The sequence below is a fragment of the Oculina patagonica genome, chromosome 5 (genome assembly GCF_052425735.1).
Source record: "Oculina patagonica isolate OP01 chromosome 5, crgOcupat, whole genome shotgun sequence".
Classification (NCBI taxonomy): Eukaryota; Metazoa; Cnidaria; class Anthozoa; order Scleractinia; family Oculinidae; genus Oculina; species Oculina patagonica.
The window spans coordinates 22,739,434-22,757,845 of NC_135762.1; the positions used below are offsets into that span (position 1 = coordinate 22,739,434).

At 40.5% G+C, this 18,412-nt stretch overlaps 1 protein-coding gene across 2 annotated transcripts in view; it reads right to left on the reverse strand.

Annotated features, from left to right (window-relative positions):
- Window positions 1-18,336, reverse strand: part of LOC144653293 (NACHT domain- and WD repeat-containing protein 1-like) — a 48,935-nt gene extending 30,599 nt beyond the window's left edge. Inside the window, exons 1-7 of one of the 2 annotated variants that reach the window (XM_078513249.1) lie at window positions 18,031-18,336; window positions 7,323-7,772; window positions 6,599-6,801; window positions 6,197-6,527; window positions 5,081-5,811; window positions 4,621-4,833; window positions 324-4,109 (exon numbers count right to left, since the gene is read on the reverse strand). In XM_078513249.1, coding sequence (XP_078369375.1) covers window positions 648-4,109; window positions 4,621-4,833; window positions 5,081-5,811; window positions 6,197-6,527; window positions 6,599-6,801; window positions 7,323-7,767 — 5,385 coding nt within the window. In that variant the 5' untranslated portion in view covers window positions 7,768-7,772; window positions 18,031-18,336 and the 3' untranslated portion in view covers window positions 324-647. Of the gene's footprint in view, window positions 1-323; window positions 4,110-4,620; window positions 4,834-5,080; window positions 5,812-6,196; window positions 6,528-6,598; window positions 6,802-7,322; window positions 7,773-18,030 lie in introns of those variants that run through there. The other variant, XM_078513250.1, reaches the window with a different exon arrangement.
- Between the last annotated feature and the right edge of the window lie 76 nt (window positions 18,337-18,412).

Below are 18,412 nucleotides of genomic sequence, written 5' to 3' on the forward strand. Positions count from 1 at the left end.
CGAAACTGAGTAAGGTCCGTTTACAAGGGCAATTTTCGCCCCCATGTTCGTTGTTGTTCTTCTTTCAGCAACAATTCGTTTCGTGTTCTTGTCATAAAATATACCCTTCATCGAAACAAATATCGCAGGTTTGATTTATAATGTTGCTGATAAAAGATTCAAGTTTATATACATACCAGAAATGCCACATGCAGAATACGGATAACCTACTTCCCATACAAGACTTTGCAAAGTATTGCTTGTTTAAGACTGCCAGGCCTGAAACTGCACTCACTCTACTTGCCTGAAAATCCACAGACCACGAATACCAAGTGTTTTAAATAAAGCCTTTAATGGAGCATTGATAACAATACAATTCTCTCATTGTACCGCAAAAGTCGTTCTAGGATAAATACTAATGGGTTAAATACATCTTTTGACAATCCGTTGTATTGTTCGCACGAACGTGAGTCAATATAACGTCTGTCTATTCCTATTTAATTTGCTTTTCATTGTTCTATTTGCAGGTCTTAATATCAGACCTTAATGTTCAGCACAACACATGAGTTTTGTTGCTTAGTTTCAATAGCCGTTCATAGTCTTTTAGAGTAGGAAAACCTTAGCTGAAATGCCTTGTGCTTTGAAAATTGACTTGGTGAATTCAGTTCTTACTGGGACTTGCAATTGGAATTCTGATAAGCCCTCTCGGAGATGTTGATATTTTTGGATGCGTGAACCAAGCTCCCGCCACCAAGGATAACATCGGGTCGTGCGTGCACCGCTTTTTTTGTGAACTCCGTTCTTTGATAATCGGTCACTTCGTCGTCGTCATCAACATCTTCATCTTCATCTGTTTCTTTAGCACTGGTAAGGTCTTGTGTAGGTTGCATGTTACTTTCCAGCGGGCAATTCGCAAATGGTGAGTTATCAGTTGCGTTAGGTTCTACTTCTCCAGGGATATGAGGTCGTAAAGTCATCAACTCTGGTTTGTCCGGTTTGGTGACCGCAAGGCAGTTCCCGGATATCGTCACGCGTTCAGGCTTCCAGTCTGATGTGAAAGAGGCAAGTTTCACCCCTGTACCCAAGTCCCAAGCATCGATGCTGCTATTCTTGTAGCGATAGTTGGAGAATGCTATTTGGCCATCTTTTGTCATAAATAAAGAATCGACGGTCTCGCATTCTAACTTGTAACGGACGCGCCCACTGGTAATATCCCAGACATGGATATTTCCGTCACCTTCACCAGTAAGGACCATGCTGCTGGCAGATGATATTGCTGTTGAGTTTACGGTGGGATTCTCTTCATCAGCGACCAGTCTATGCTTTAGACTTCCGTTGGTCAAGTCCCAGAGAAATGCTTTGTAGTCGTTGGATAGGCAAACTAGGAAACTCCCGTCATCCGTTACTGAGCCATTCCAAAGCATCAACTTTGCACTTTCGACTTCTAAGAACTTCTGATCTTCTGTTTGTGTGTTTAGAAAGACCAGAGGCAGGGTTTTTTCATCGTGATCTCCCATCCGTCTTAATTGGCTGCAGACCACTGACCTACCATTTCTGCTGATGAGCATGTCTTCAAGTCGGTGCTGTTGTCCAAACTTGTATTGCTTGACTAACTTTCCGTTGCTGATGTCCCAAACTTTGAGGTTGCGTCGCCCGCGAGAGAGAGCTATGAGCTGGTTCTCGTCAAGGAAACCGTATGCTTCCGTTCTTTTAGAGGCTTTGCCTTGCAGAGTTCTTTCAACCTTTCCTGATTTCATGTCGAAGACTTGAAAGTGAAGATACTCTAGATCGTGGATGTAACCAACAGCACGAGATGTTCCATACATTTTCATCGTGTTGGGTAACAGTTCTTTGGGCATTTTAAAGGCTCGCACCTTTGTACCGGTCAAAGTGTCCCAAATGAGAATTTGACCAGTATTATTGACCGTCGCTGTCGCAATAACATGCCTGTGGTCTGTTTCTCGTCCAAGATAGTTGATCGTGTCAACGGAAGACACTGCCTTGTTGCCAGATGCAGTATCAGTTGGAACTTCTTCGGTACTCTCGTTAACCGCTTTCTCAAGGTCGTAGATACGAATAACCTCATCGTAAGCCACAGAAATAGCGAACTTTCCATCTCTTGTGTAGAAACCAGAATGAATTATAAACGTTCCAAAAGACTTGCTCTTCAAGGTTTTGTGAACTGTTCCATCATCGAGGTTGGTCACAAGAATCTCGTAGTCAGCAACACACACGGCCTTCGTTCCGTCCGTTGTTACTTGAAGTCGAAGGAGACCTTTGTTGATTTTAAACTGTGGCACTTCTCTGATTAAATCGCCAGTGTGCAGATCGTACAAACGCAGGTTGTTTCTTTCTGAAGATGTGACTACAACCTTCTCTTTAGAGGTCACTTTGACTTCTCCTATGCAGCAAGCGTCCTCTTCACTGAAGACATTGACTTTCCGAACCTTTTCTCCAGTTCTGGTGTCGAGGACTGTGAAACTCTTTGTTCCATGGACGCTGAAGGCTGCCAGAAACCCTGCTGCTCCGCCAATACTGCCGTATTCGTCATCTGTTGGTATCTTGCCTATGTCAATCTTGTGTACTAATTTGCCATCTTCAGTTGTCCATATCTTGAGGTCCTTGTCTGTAATGGCAACAATTCGCTTTTCGTCATCCACAAACGACACAGGTGGCATCGGATTGTATGAGCTTTCTTTAACAAGGGCTGTGAATTTATGCAGAATTTGACCAGTGGATGTATATATTAGAAATATATCAGTTGATCCTACTAAAAGGAGAAGGTCTTCATTGAGTCGGCTGCCCTCAACAGTCCACACCGTTCCAACTTCTAAAGATCCTGGCAGTGTCATCCTTCGAAGAGTTTTTCCATTGTGCAAGTCTATGGTTAATATCTGAATATGCACTGGTTGTGAGAACGTAGTGGTGATATGAGCTGTCTTTCCATCGCAGCTAAATCCAAAACAGTGACGGATAATCTCACCTGGTAGTTTCATCGAGGATATCAGAGATCCGCCTGGTGAAGTCAAGCATCTATCACTTGGTATTAAGCACGGAACGGATGAGGAATACGCTTGCTGCAGCACAAGGTTAATGCCATCGAATTCGTCTTTACTGTGACGTGCAGTAAGCCTGCCAAGAAGTTGAGGAGCCAGCTGATTGGCGTCAGCTTTAAGAGCAACGGAAGACAACTGTAAAGTTTTCTCCAACTCGATAAGATCTTTCTCTTCTGGATACACAAGGAGTGAGGCGACAAAGTCATCAAGAACTGACTCTAAAGAAGTTCCCCGTAGTTTAGCCAAGAGGAATTCAAAGTTGCAAAGTGTCTCTTCCTTGAGCCTCTTGAGGTCTCCTGCATGCAAGAGATGATGTGGCAACTCATTCAATTTTCGCAGATTGAAAACCTCCCTCTTTTCTTTCTCGTTGCTAAACGTCAAGGGTTGTTTGGCCACCAACCGATCCTTAAAGACTGTCTGTCCGTCTTTGGCAACGTAAGGCTTCCCTGCACCATTCGACCACTTTCCCACAAAGTAGTCAGCAAGCTTTGAATGAATTTCTTGCTTTGCATCCAAGTAACGATCGGTTGCCACTTCGATGAACTGGCGATGGTACCAATATATCACTCGAGAGTCATCTGCTCCTCGCTCTATAAGGTAGTCTCCAATGTCGGAACGGATACGGATCCATAGCAACGGTGGAAGTCTTCGAAATGGAGGCGTCCAGTACTGATAGACGTCATTGAGTACCTCGTCGTCCAGCGATAAAATGTCTTCTAACTCGGGTTCTGTCAAGCCATTTTTTGATGCGGTAATGTAAGCCAACGCATGGCTGACAAGGATCTTCCCATGGCGTCGCTCAACTTGGTCGAAAAGATCATTGACAACGTTTTTTACGCTGGAGGCCAGTGTTGTTTCATCTGCTGGAGTATATGACTTCCATCGGCAGGCTTGGTCAAAGGACAGCTTCAGGAACAAGGGCAGTGGGCATTCCTGGAAGGCCTTCAGAACCATTTCCTTCTGAACTGGGATTAACGTGCGCTGGGAAGAGCTCAACCAGCTTGCTAAAATGACATCAGCATCATTCACAGGTATGTTTGGGATCTCTTTAAAACATCGGTCTTCAAAGAGTGTCTGGCAACATAAGCAAAATTATACGAAGGTTTTAAAAGCTTTAAAAGCATGTGTCTATAGCCATTGACTATAACTAGCACTGATAGACTTTGGTTATTGCATGACTGCGAATAACAATACAGTCTTACACCCTCAGAATGGGGCATCCTAGGGAATACATCTTATATTCCACTGTGGGAGCTATGGATGGTGTTTCCGCAGAGAAAGTTACCTAGAGAGTACGCCGGTTTCGTCCTAACGACTCAATGTCCATTTAGGTGTCAGCTGTCCTTAAGAGTAACGATCGCTTTTTAGTTTCCAAACACAACACGTGTTTACCCTTTTGTTGAAAGCAAGGAAATCAACCACAGTTTTGACCCAATGCTGGTGCTCTGTCTGGAATTTCGTCATTGAAAGCCCCGTAGTGAATAGATGGGATTTAGTGAATTGATCAGCTATGTGTATTTTTACATTGTCTACAGTTTATTAAAACAAGAATCGAAAAGAACAAAACTAAAGAGCTATTTGTTACCTTCAAAAGTGGCAAGCACTCGTATTCTGAGCCAGGTAGGGTCGACATAACCAAATAAAAATTGTCTGGCATTTTCCCAGGTAACCAGTCTAAGCGTCTACCTCCTTCGTCAGCAGGAAACTGGTCTAAAGAATCAAGCATCAGTACCACGGGACGAGATGAGCAGGCTTCTTCCAAACACTTTGGAAAGAACTCCATTAGGTCCATTAGATCCTGCAAAAAATTCAATGGTAAGCCATGTTCTATCGATCAAATGAATCCAAAATGGCAGACAAAGTAAGGTCATCATAAGAAAGCTTAGCAAACAAGGCCATGGGTGCATTTAATGGTGACAGTAAAGTGTCTTTTTCCAAGAATACAATGAAGAGACTATTACCTATTACAAGGAAGTTTCAAAACACTAGCTCCTAAACACTGCAAACTTCGTTCTAATGTATGGGAGCTACTACTATGACCTTACCTCAGGTATTTCTGTTGTGTCATTTTCTGTAACCTTGTACAACTGTTGGCAGACGCTCATCAACAGCAGTCTGATACTGGATGACTCCGGGGACGTACCAATGAACCTCAACACCACGATAGCTGAATCATCCTCCAGCCACTTTCTGATCTCCACGGCAATTTTGGCCATGACGGACGTCTTACCACAACCAGACTCGCCATGAAGTATGACTACTCGGTTATTCCTATAATCAAGCAAGGATTGCTTCACTGACTGAAGGAACTCGTCTCGCCCTTGACAAGCTAGCCCTTTCTTTTGGCAGAATAGTGCATGCTGCAATATTTCCTCCGTAAGTGAATCTTTCTGCTCGCCAGCTTCCCTCTCTTCAATTGCTTCTTGAATCATGCTGGTTATGACGTTATAGACATCGTTGCAGAGTGTTTCGACATATTGAGCATGCTCAGCAGATGAATCTGGATTGATGCCCTCGTTGGTCCAAGTGACATCGTACTGCATTACATTTTTTGTTGGCAAGGCAGTCGGAAGCTCGTTTTCTCTCAGACTGCTCAGTAGCTTCTGTGCAGAATCGTCAACAGCTGAGTTGTCTCCGTATGTCTTGTCCAGAAACTTGCCGGCATTACGACTGCCGGCATTTTGGATTAGATCTGTTATCACCCTTTTGAACCAAAAACAGTGTTTTTCTGGCGCCGTAGCTGTAATTATCCCGCGGCGAATCTCGTCTTCTGTCACTAAAGAAAACAAATTTGGACAAATGTTAGCTCTCTTCAAAGATATCTTCACTGTGTTTATTGCGGTTTTTAGTGAAATGCGAACTCTGAAATTCAAAATCCAACAAACGATGGGGTTTTTTGCTACCGTCAATCATAATTATGGCAACAGCTAACGAACCATGAAAAACGGAAAAAACAAAATGGATCGAAATCTACCAATCACAACCGAAAGACTTGACCTTTTGACCCGATTGAAGTAAACTTCTGTTTCCCGAGAGGTCCGCAAAGATGATTGACGGCAGCAAAGAGCGTAAACCTTTGGTTGAGGATTGAATTTCAGAGTTCGCATTTCACTGAAAACTGCAATAATATGATCTATTCGCCATATGAAAAGAAACAATACCTGACATATGATACTTGTGCCGGTCGACGTCATCTAAAGCGATGTCAGCGGCGTTTCTCAAAACAACTTGCATTCTCTCAAACGCCGTCCACCATTCACCAGACGCCTTCTTACGTAGCTCATCATCGTCATAGTTACGGTAGTGAGGCAGCAGTGATGTGATTGGTTGCAGCAGATATTGAGCAGGAACTGAGTTGTCATCTCGCCAGAACCAGTGTTTCAGCAGTTGGACGTCGTCTTGGTTGTCAACCGCTCCAAGAAGCTTCTCAAACTCAGAAGCGACGATCCTGACCGGGAAGGGACGGTATCCATATTTTTGTCCCAAAAAGGTCTGTAAGTAAAATGGTAACCTGAGTTATCATGAAACATTGATAAGACATAGCTTAGACAAGCTGGACTTACAATGAAGTTGGGTCCAGTTGAAAGCTTCTGACATGCGCGTAGCTCCCTCATGCAAAGCTCAGTGGTCATGTGATCGTCTGTTGACTCGTCCCGGACTCCCCATCTCATGTCCACCACTTGAAAATCATAGCCTCTTTCTTGACAGTAGGACTTGAGTCGGGGATACACTTTTTCCATCAATGTGTTACGCTCTACAAAGGTATCTAAAAGGAGAAAAACGAAGAGAATTCCTTCGTAAACTAACCCAGTCAACTATTCCTGGAAACAGCAATTCATGCAAAATTCAGCAATCAATGTCCCGATCAATAAACAATAGGCATAAATGAAAGTACCACCCATATACCACTCATAAACGAAAGTTCCACCCATGGCGGAACACCTTTTACTGCCAAAATAAAGTTCCTTTGGTCTTCGGTCCCCTTACATTACAGTGCGACGTGCCTTACCGTGGCCACCCAACAAACGTTTTTACAACTGTGCTTTCGTAATATTATTATTTGTTGGACGAACACGCCTCCTTGCAAAGTTGAATACGATCAAATAGCTACTTGTTATATCGTATTTGTCAACAAAACGCAGTGAAAACGTAAACTATAACATGACACTTGAAAAAATGTTTGTTGGGTGGCCACGGTAAGGCGCGTCAAACTGTAACAAGAAATGATTTCATGAGCTCTACCAGGGTAAAAAATATTCGTTGACCTGCTCAATGACGATACTGTACCTGTGAATGTAGAACTTGTAAATATCCTGACAATCTTAACATTGTCGGACATTTCCATATCCAAGTCCCCTAAGAACACTTTCCTCCAAGCGTCGGTAAACTCGTCCACTTCGGTTGCGTCATCCATTGCTCTTGTTTCATTTTTATCCATTGTGCCTGAGCCGTCTGTCTCTTTAGACTTTACGGAAGACGATCGCGAAGAGGTATGCTCTGGTTCATTTTCACCAATTCCCTCGTCATCATTGTGAGCCTCGGAGTCACTTTCATCACTCTTTTCCGACTTTTCTTCGGGTTCTGACTCATTCTCCTCGTCATTCCAGTCTACACGTTCTTCCTGAGAGTCTGTACTAGGCACCTGGTTATCTCGTTGTGATGACGTCGCCTCAGGAGTGGGCTGCTGTGCCATAGGCGCCCGTTTCTTTCTTCTTGAGACAATGATTCCCATGATTTCTGTTTGACCATCCCGGTGATTTTAAGAAAGAAGCAAGATACGGATAATCAATTCATTGGTTTTATTAAACTGTCTTATCATTAGTTTATCTGACACAATGTTCTTATGCCTTTACCTCTAGCTCAAACATGTAATAACAATAAAACTACCATTTTACCCTCCTGGAGCAAGTCCCCAATACAACCAATGACATCTAGTTACGTTATTGTTAATATATAAGTGCTGTTCCAAGGGAGATTTTGCATTCTAGGAACTGTGTTTGACCTCCCAAGTCCTAAAAAAGTGTACGGATGTCTCAAGACTGGACTAGAAGAGGTTATGCGAATTTGCTTCTTTTGGCGGAAAAAGGGAAAATGTTCTGATTGTACTTAGCACAGGAGAAACAAAGGGACTATTCAAAGAGTTTCATGCTATTTCAGACCAACAATATTACAGCCACAGCTGTACTCCACACAATCGAGAACACAAATTTACCATGACCTATCATGCATGCTTAATGACAACGATTTTTTTTCATTAACCGACTGGTTATGTTGTGTTCACTGAAAACGTATCAACTCTCTCAGCAGATTCTCATTTACTTTTTATTTCTTGATCGTCGGAACAGATTACGTAGACTCCAAGGAAATACAAAGCGTACATGCACCCAGCGCTCTTTATAGTCTGACTCTATTGCTAGCTGATCCAACCATTTAGTCCATTTACTGCTCTGAGGTCCCCTGTTTTATGAGTCAAATGAGTCTATGAGTTATGAGTCAAAAGACAATGAGTCGAGGTGTTTTTTTATACAAAGTTGGTTATTATCTATTTAAGAAGGAATTTCTACTCAGACCGCGCCAAAATGAGAATTAGTGGCACAAAAATTAAAAATCACAATTCTTCCTATTTCGCCCAAAGAAAGCCTATGGTAGGCCTAGAATCGTGGTGGGATTTTTTTCTTCAAATATTCTTTAAGCCGGTCAAAAAATTACAAAACCGTATTGACCCCACGAGTCTTCAAAAACACACAATGTAAACATGACTCATACCGTCTCGTAAACTTCGCTCTGGATCATTCGCATTAAATAAAACCCCGTTTTTGAGCCTAGAAATGTTTTTTTGAAGCGTTTATAAGTCATTTGAGTCCAAGTTTTCTTCTTTAAGTTAATTTTCAAGGTCACGGCGAGCCGCTGAAAATTACTAAAATTCGGTTGCTCGAAATTCTTAATTTGGCGCTCTTTTTCGAGAGACAATTTCCCTACCCGGTAAAACTGCAAATTACTTGAAACTCAGATATTTTAAAAGGGGAAATGCTGTTCTAAAACCTGATGTAAAAATTTGTTTAGGGCTTTTTATAAGCGCTGCGTCCGAAAGCTCTCAAAATACGGATAAACACAACATTACCTGTCACTTCACTGTAATTAACAGCAACATGCTTTCGACCAGCAAATCAAAAACGTCTTGAATCCAATGTTCCGGCTTGTATTTTTCGGATTTTTGGATGTAAAACACCGCAAAATGTTCCTGTTTGACTCATCTTCAATGCGATATTATCCAAAGTATCGAGTGAAAGGCATATTTAGACTCCTGTGCGAAAGCGTGGAGACAGCGAAATTAACCAATACATATCCGTGTTGACATTCAACTTTACAGCTTTGTACGATTCTCTCGGAATTCTCAGATCTGACGTCTCATCCACATCACCTGTTAAACGGCAGTCCATAATAAAACCTTCTTGTGTCAACGCTTTTCTTTCTGAACTAAAATACTCGATTGCTGTTCAACACGGTCCATTCAGAAACCGTTGACCTCCGATCTTAACTGAATTTGCATGTCACGCAACGGCTTTGTTATGGTCACTCGTCAGGTTTTCGTTGCTTGATTTCCATAAATGGAAAAAATATATATATTAATTAATATTCTTCGGTATTCGTCTGTTCAACACCCCAGAAAGATTTTGTTTAACGTACCTGAATAACATATTACATACATATATCACAATCTCAGTGTATTTTCGAGTATTATGTCTGTTATGTCACAGGATACGTCGATCCATCTTGATGTGTGGTCAAACAGAGAAAGTTTATTGATATAGCTCTCATTAAACAGATAAAACTTGCTAGTTTATTACATCACTTGATAATTAATTACACATTACTATACAAACACGTGAAGTTAAAAAGTTTACATTCTGCATAATTGTTATCCCTCGAACGTTGAAGCAAATTTCCACCCGAACCGTGATACGGGGGGGGGGGGGGGAGGGGGTGAGGAGAGGGGGTGCGCGGAAGAGAGAGTTCCGGGACTGGACTACCGAAAGTGTTGTTATATTTACCTCAGCCTGCTAAAATTGACATAGTTTGGTTAGCTAATCAAGTTATTATGCTCAAAAGCTGGAAAAATAAATAAAAATGACGAAAATGAATATTTTGGCTATAATTATGACGTTTCCATGGTGACAGATATATCCGAAAATTTTTGCAATGGGTAAATGAACAGAAAGTTCCAGTATCATGAAGAAATTCCTCTTTTCAAATTTACGAAAAAAATCTCAAAGGGCGGCACACGTCCAGGGGATGTTAACCGAACATCAATTACTGAGTATTATGCTGCCTCTTTGCAATGAATGGAGCAGTTTTTAAGCAAACCAAACGGAAGACACCACCTTTTTAATCGAAACTCGTTATTAAACGCGTACTAGTGCTACTCGGCATCGATTAGCCCCTCTACGCCAGCCAATTCCCAAAGAAGAGCGATGAGCTGGACAAATAGTCCACGATGAAATGTCGCACGGAAGCGAGAATATGGATGCACGTGCTAAAATAAGGTCAACTTCAGAGTACACATCCCTGATCTCAACACTGCGAGTGTGCCCCGAAATATCTCGTTCACATGACAATACCGTAACAACGACTTCTCGTTCGTATCGTTTGTCGGAGGCGCAAGCACCTCCAACTAGTTTCTGAAAGGAGCAAATGACCTCTATCAACAACTACTGCAGATTTATCGATTACCAAACCGTGGGAAATGTTCAACTGAAGCCACTAAGTGCAGGCTAATTAGATTACGACTCTGTAAATATTGTCTGTTTCTAAGACGTTTTGTTACTTAACGAAATAGCCTTTGTGCATTTTTTAACGTCGACAAGCAACTTTGTTTTTTTATTTCGCTCACTGATACTTAAAATGCTCTTAAACGTTTCTGCGTGTTAAAGTTTCAACAAGTTTGCCACTGTTGCAATTAGTACATTTTGAACGCTCGCTTACTGTATCCGAGCCTTTTAGTTTGAAGTTTTGTTGACCGGTTTTGTGTATTCCTTTAATTGGACAACAAAACGTAGTACCCGTTGATTAGAAATATTGAAAATACTCGATTTTTGTTTTATGTACTGTAAAAACGAAAATTAACTGATTTACAGGGTTAAAATAAAGGGGGAAAAGGGCTTACATAAAAAACAACAACAACAGGAACGAATCATAACTCTGAGAAAAGTGTGTTGGTTCCGGTTTCACTTTTCTCATAGTCTCCTGTAACATCATTCACAGAGATGTATGCAGCTCGTTTTTGTGCGAAAAAAAAAAACTTCAAAAAAAGTCCAGGCTCATCATATGGCTAGATAACATCAGTAACTTTTATTGCGCGCGTGGAAATAGATTTTATATCGGGTAAAAACGCCGGCTATGAAACATGAGACTCGACTTCAGAGAAAAACTTATGTACCTCAGTAAACAAACAATTCGCGGCAAAAATTGCAGCATATTGATGATCTCTTCAGAAAGAGAGATAATACACTTTAAGATTTCAGGGATCCTATCAAAGTAAACTGGACTTATGAACCTTAAGTTTTACATGTAAAGTAAAAATAAAAAAAATTATATTATCTTTGGCATCTGTGCTATTTGTTTTATGAAGACAAACAAAGCAAAAACTGGCCTTCCGCTTGTCTGTGAGAAAAGTCGCGTATTATTGCCAGTGTTTTGAATTCTTATCACCCACAATCTTGTACGTTTTACTTTCTTTAAACCAGTATTTAGCATACAGCTTATATCAAGAAAGTTTAAAGTTTTAAATTCACATATTTTCGGGCGGGAGCAATGTATTTATAATGACGCACGCGATCGTCTAATGCAGTCTTCACGTTCACGGCCGGAGAAAGATTTACAACTTCCTTCCTTCGTGCTTTCTCGCATAGAAATCTCCCATCAGGGACCGCGCAGGAAGAATTTGAGTGGGGGGGCTGAAAGTCGAACCCTGAAGTGAGTAAACTTAGGGGGGGGGGGGTCCGTGGAGGTATGGGGGCATGCTCCCCGAGGAGAAAATTTGGATTTCAAATTCACTTTAATAGCGGAACTTGATGCATTTGAAATTTAAACGTTCGGCGCTTGAAAGGTTTTGGTAAAAGTATTGCTTGAAATGACAAAACAAAAAACGTTGGGTAAAAACACATTGCTCCACAAAACGTTCGATAAAACTACTTACTGATCCACCCTGACTACTCATGAACCTTTCTCGGGTTCCCGGGTATGTTGAAGTACCGGCAAATGAGATGTTACCAGAAGGAATGAAAACAGAAAAGGCAATTTCACTTAAAATTATGTTTCAAAATCAATTACCTTTAGAATGGGCTTGAAAACAAACCGTATATTCGATTAATTTTTTTCATGACTATTGCGGAAGGGATTGCGTGACAAGCAACTTTGTCAACATGTAATCGGAGCACAACAGTTGTCTGGTTGATGTTTAACGGCCGACCATGAACGTTAACAACAACTGACAACGGGCCAGCATTTCGGTCGAGAAATCAAAGGGTTGACATAAGAAGGGTATATTTATTCGACGGCTGTTTAACAGGAGATGGGAATGTGATGGCAGACCTGAGAGCAGTTTTAAAGTTGAATGTCAACACGGAGATGTGCTGAAGTTGTCGACGGCACGCTTGGGAATATTCGATGAAGATGGCGATAGAATTCGAAATTCGCCTTATACTCGATATTTGGAAGATATAGTGTTCAAGATGATCTTAACAGGGAGCTTCTGCTGAAGATTACATCTAAATAGCATTAGAAACAAGAGGGAAGACTAAAAAGAAGACGTTTTGGACTGTCAGGTCGGAAGAATGTACTGGCTATTGTTTACATTTCAGTGACAGGTAATTTTGTAATTATAAGTATTTTGAGAGCGTTTACACTCAGCGCTTATAGAGAGCCCGAAATAAATTTTTACACCAGGTTTTAGAACGGCATTTCCCCTTTCAAAATATCTGAGTTTCAAGTAATTTGGAGTTTTACCGGGTAGGGAAATTGTCTCTCGAAAAAGAGCGCCAAATTAAGAATTTCGAGCAACCGAATTTTAGTGATTTTCAGCGGCTCGTCGTGACCTTGAAAATTAAATTAGAAAAGAAAGTTTGGACTCAAATGACTTATAAACACTTCAATAGTACATTTCTAGGTTCAAAAACGGGGTTTCGTTTCATGCGAATGACCCAGTGCGAAGTTTACGACACGGTATGAGTCATGTTTATTCAATGTGTTTTAGAAGACACGGGGGGTCATAACCGTTTTGTAAGTTTTTGACCGGATCAAGAAATATTTGAAGAAAAAAATCCCACCACGTTTCTAGGCCTACCATAGGCTTTCTTTGGGCAACATATCAAGAATTTTGATTTTACATTTTGTACCACTGCCCGCTCGGTCTGAGTAGAAATTTCTTCTTAAGGTGATTCCACTGAAATAGAAGGAGTATTAAAAATTTTCTGAAACTTGGTCCAGGTTACAATTATGTTATGAGCATTAAAAAAATGAAATAAAAAATGGGGGTCACCTCGCTAGTTTTTGTGTAAAATGGATGGGCATTTTAGTAAATATACGACCCGCGAGATATATATTAGGAACCCTAATAATCCAAATGGGGATCGCTATTGTTTCCAGAAAAAAATCATTTTGCCTTAAAGAACTAGTCTAGTTCAACAAAAAGGACTTTTATCTTATATTAAAAACTATTCTAATTGTACAGGAATTAAGATAATGAAAGAAATTTAAGATTTTGCTCCGTGCGCACGTTAACGGCTCTACCTAAAAACGTGTTTTTTACGGCATTAAAATTAAAATATCTCAATGTAGAATTTTAAACTTTTTTTAAATCGCGATATATTGTAGACAACAGTTTGACATTTAAATTAATGGATTAAAAAAATGGGGGTCAGCGTGCTCGTTCAAGAGAAAACGACCATTTATTTCCATACCGAGCTTAGCCTGAAGGGAATCTCGTAGTGTTCTGTGTGTAGTCAGGTCGCTTAGGGCAATTTTTTGGAGAAATCGTGACACGGTTGATAAAAGCACCAAACTTTGCAGAATGATTCTTTAAAGACTATTAAATAATTTTATCCGTGGCTCCACCTGAATTTTTTCTTGCAATTTGCAAAATTTGCTAAACATTTTGACCACGCACAATCTCTCAAGCACCGCTACCACGCCATTTTGAATTGATTAAATTAAAGTGGGACAGCAGGAAATATTTCTCTTCTCCGTAAGTAATTTGCAGTTTTATGCTTAAATGTTGCAAAAATATATATAACTTGAAGACATTTTTGAAGTTTTTTGCTAAAATTGTAATTTTTAGATGCAGTATTCTAAAATGTTTATTATGGTAATTACAGTAGAACCCGGTAACTCGAACTCGAATAACTCGAAAACCCTACCAAGTCTGGTTAGCTCAGTTGGTAGAGCGCCGAACTGCTGTGCGGCAGGTCGTGGGTTCGAACCCCAGACCGGACCAACACTCAGGGTCTTAAAATAACTGAGGAGAATGTGCTGCCTTTGTAATTACATCTGCAAATGGTTAGACATTCTAGTCTTCTCGGAAAAGGACGATAAACCGTAGGTCCCGTCTCCTGTATCTTCAGTCTTAAAACAGGGGACATTAAAGAACCCACACACTATTCGAAAAGAGTAGGGCACGAAGCTCCTGGTGTTGTGGTCTGGTGTACAGCGCATTTGAACATATACACATGAAAAATGCGCTATATTAATTCATTATCATTATCATTACCATTATCATTATGGCCGCCGAGGGATGTGGAACATGCTTAAAGAAGCCTTGAAGAAACGAGATTACACAGAGGACGCACAAATTTTGGCCAAGGCAGCTTCAATAATAAGAAAATACATTTTTAGCCACGAGGCATATAAATTTAATGGTCGATTGTTTCCATAAAATAGCCAAGAAGCGTCGTTACCATCTTACCTCAAAATCATAATATTCTTGAACAAACATAGATCGAGAAGCAAGCGGATCATCCAGCATTTACCCCAGCTGGGAATTGCTATTCTTATGTCATGGTCACACTAACCGGCGATATCGATCTTTCTCCTCCCGCCGCAAAAAAAAAGAACGCCTGATCGCAAGTTAAGGTTACACAGCTTGAAGAGTGGACAGAAGAAGCCATGTGCAAGCACTTTGACGAAGATGGAGTTGTATCCCCTGCCTGCCTGCGAAAGGTCTGTTCACTGTTGGTGCCTTAGACAACCCTAAAAAAGCTTTTTTTGGTACCGGCATCAGTCTCCTCCAGTTTCCAACTGAGAATTGGCAACCGGGTAAACGTATACCAACAGCTATGATTCCTCCATCTGTACCTAGAAAGCTCTCTGCCATTGTTCCACGCTATATCTGGTTGTAATACTACATCCATGCAGTTTTAGGGAAAAGGGCAGACTTGGCAGGCATTTAAAAAAGAAACAGAAACAATTGCCTTTTCAGCCTCTCTCATCCGTTTAAATCCCTTGATGCCGACTGTGAACACTTCCGTAAAATTGAACGGCTGGCTGTCATGATCATTGTTTATGACAGAGAGAGTTCGTCCTTGTCTCTTAACCAAACTAGGATTTAACTTTTCTGTCTTATGGTGGATTTCCACTGACGCGTAATTTTTTACGTGCGTTTACGTGCGTGAAAATATTTAGAGACAATGTATGAAGGGCTCGCGTATACGTTTACGCAAGTCGTTTATACATTGTCTCTAATTTTTTTACGCACGTAAAAAATTACGCGTCAGTGGATATCCACCTTTAGGAACGTTCATGGAGAAGATGCCACCGACGGAAAATGCTTTGCTTTAACTCACTTTAATAAGGCTTAACAAAATATCCCTTCACCAGACTTTATTTTAACCGAACATTGACAACATTGCAACGATTTCTACACCTTATCGAGTTTCACTCTCCTTATATTTCAAGGGGGTGGCTAGCCACCCCGATCCAACGCCACTAGATCCACTCCTGTCTTGGATATTACAGTTAATTTTTTCAAGCCTTAAGCCACCGCATTTTTTACTTTTGTCATTAAAAACGACTGCGTGGAACGCTAGGGTTAGGGAACCTGAAAATCGCGTGGTTTTTTCTTCAGTTTACCTTATGGGTTATCAATATCAAGTACTCTGATAAATGCCTGTCCAAAGGGAACATTGAAGAACAGCGTTTATGAATTTATGCAAATTAGATAAAAACGTTCTTGTTTAAAGTCAAGAAAAATAAAAAAATTCGGATAGAGCCACGAATAAACTTAAAACAAATATCAAAAAATGGCTGCAATCGATCGCTTATGAAGGGGCATTGTGGAACAACTTTTATGAATATATGCAAATGAGCTAAAATCGTTCTGGTTTAAATTTCAAGAAAAAATAAAATAATTCGGATGGAGCCACGGATAAACTTAAATAAAGTATAGAAAGGAGTCCGCATGCAAAAATTGGTGCTTTTATCACGCAAGTAACGATTATTACGCTAACCGACCTGACTAGTGCGCGCGCGCTAAATGACGCGAAAACTTATGCGCAGAAAGGATGCGCAATGCCCGGGGCCCGGGGCGCAATGCAATACCGTGGAATCACCTTAACCACGGCTTCCCTTAATATTCAAGTAAGCTTAGAAGCACTAGCTCTGTTTTGCTTGCGGCTAGTTCTACTTTGGTTTGCTTGCGGTTAGTTGCACTCCAGCTTGCTAGCAGTTAGTTCTACTCTGGTTTGCTTGCGGTTAGCTTTTATTTGTCAGTTAAGGCAGCACTATTTTTAAATTAATAACTCTAATTTAAAATTTCACTCATTGCCTCATTTGACTCACAAAACTTTAAATTTAAAAACTCGTGCATGCGTGACTTTTCAAATATTGATTGACACAATCTTTAATCTTAATTAACATAGTGGCTCGTGGCATGCTGTGAGTAAACTATGAGTATAAAGAGGTTCTGCTCGCCTGTCAAAAAGTAACAAGCTATGATATAGAGATTTGTATGAAAACTGTCAAAAGGTTTCAATACCGAAGGAGGAAACTGCATCAGATTAATTTGGAAAAGAATGAAATATTCAATGGTTTAAAATATCTCACAAAATTGACATTCCTTATTCGCTAATATACACAAAGAATAACTATAACTTAATTTCACTTAAGCTAATAAATTGAATACAGACCAAACCGACCAAAGTTTGCGCTAGAAGAACAACTCCAAGAGGCTATTACGAATATGTGTCATAAAAACGTTAGTAACTTATGCTTATGTTCGGGTGCTTTTGCTAATGGAAGGACAAATGCCAGGCTCTATATATTGCCGATAGGTTAAATATGCAGGTACTAACAACAACGAAACGACAGTGAAACCGGTACATGTATTATAAAGCATATAAAGGATTTTCTTTAGGCCAAAATTATAAGACTTCTTTGATTGGCCCGATTCATCTGAATCGAATCTGAAAGAACACACCGATCTATTCGGCCATGTCCCCGGTAAAACTAAATTTACCCACAATTTGAAGGCTTGAAGCAGCATACGTGCATGCTCGACTATTTACAAGTCTACTGTATTTCCATTATCCCTAGCCTGTTATCGAGTGGTAATTCAAGACTCTTTTTTCTGTTAAAAGTAATATTCATTCCTGGGTTAACAGTTTAATTAATAAATATTCCTTTACAACTCTTCTGTAGCCAGCGTTGATTGTATTCATAAAACATATTCCGCTTTCAACCTCCGATGCGACAAACTGCAACTCGTCGGCTAGCTGTCAAACCGTTTTTTCTTAGTCTCGAATTATAAAGTAAAATATACAACTATTCATTCGATCGCACTGCCAACGCGAAAACGACGTACTCGCTTTCACGTTACTACACACCGCATTCGCTAAATTTAATCCCGCCGTTTGCGCGAAATCGCTTTTAGATGCACGAGTGTAGTATAAGGCGAAGGCAGCTATTTGAATGTTATTGATATTATTGAGTTTAAACGGATACTTACCGCTCTATTTGCTGGTTTTCCACACAAATTATTATCAGAAGCACTCCATCTTTGCGTGTTGTAGTTTTGAGCGATTGATACCTGAACAAACAATACCTTGCTTTACGCTATTGCCAAGACAACATAGAAACTGCGAATACACCCCGCGAACGCCATGACCAAGCTCATCACAACTCACAAGACTTTATCGTGGAATTCTGTTAAATACAAGTGTTATAGCTATCAAGGATACTTTACTTTTGGCTAACTGCCTGGCAACGTGTATTCGGTCTACAACTTTGTTCGAGAAAAGGAATGCGGACAAAAATTACAACGCAAGAGTAACACTACACAAAGGAACTCTGCGTATAATTCAATTTTGTCACGCTAGAGTGTTCACTCA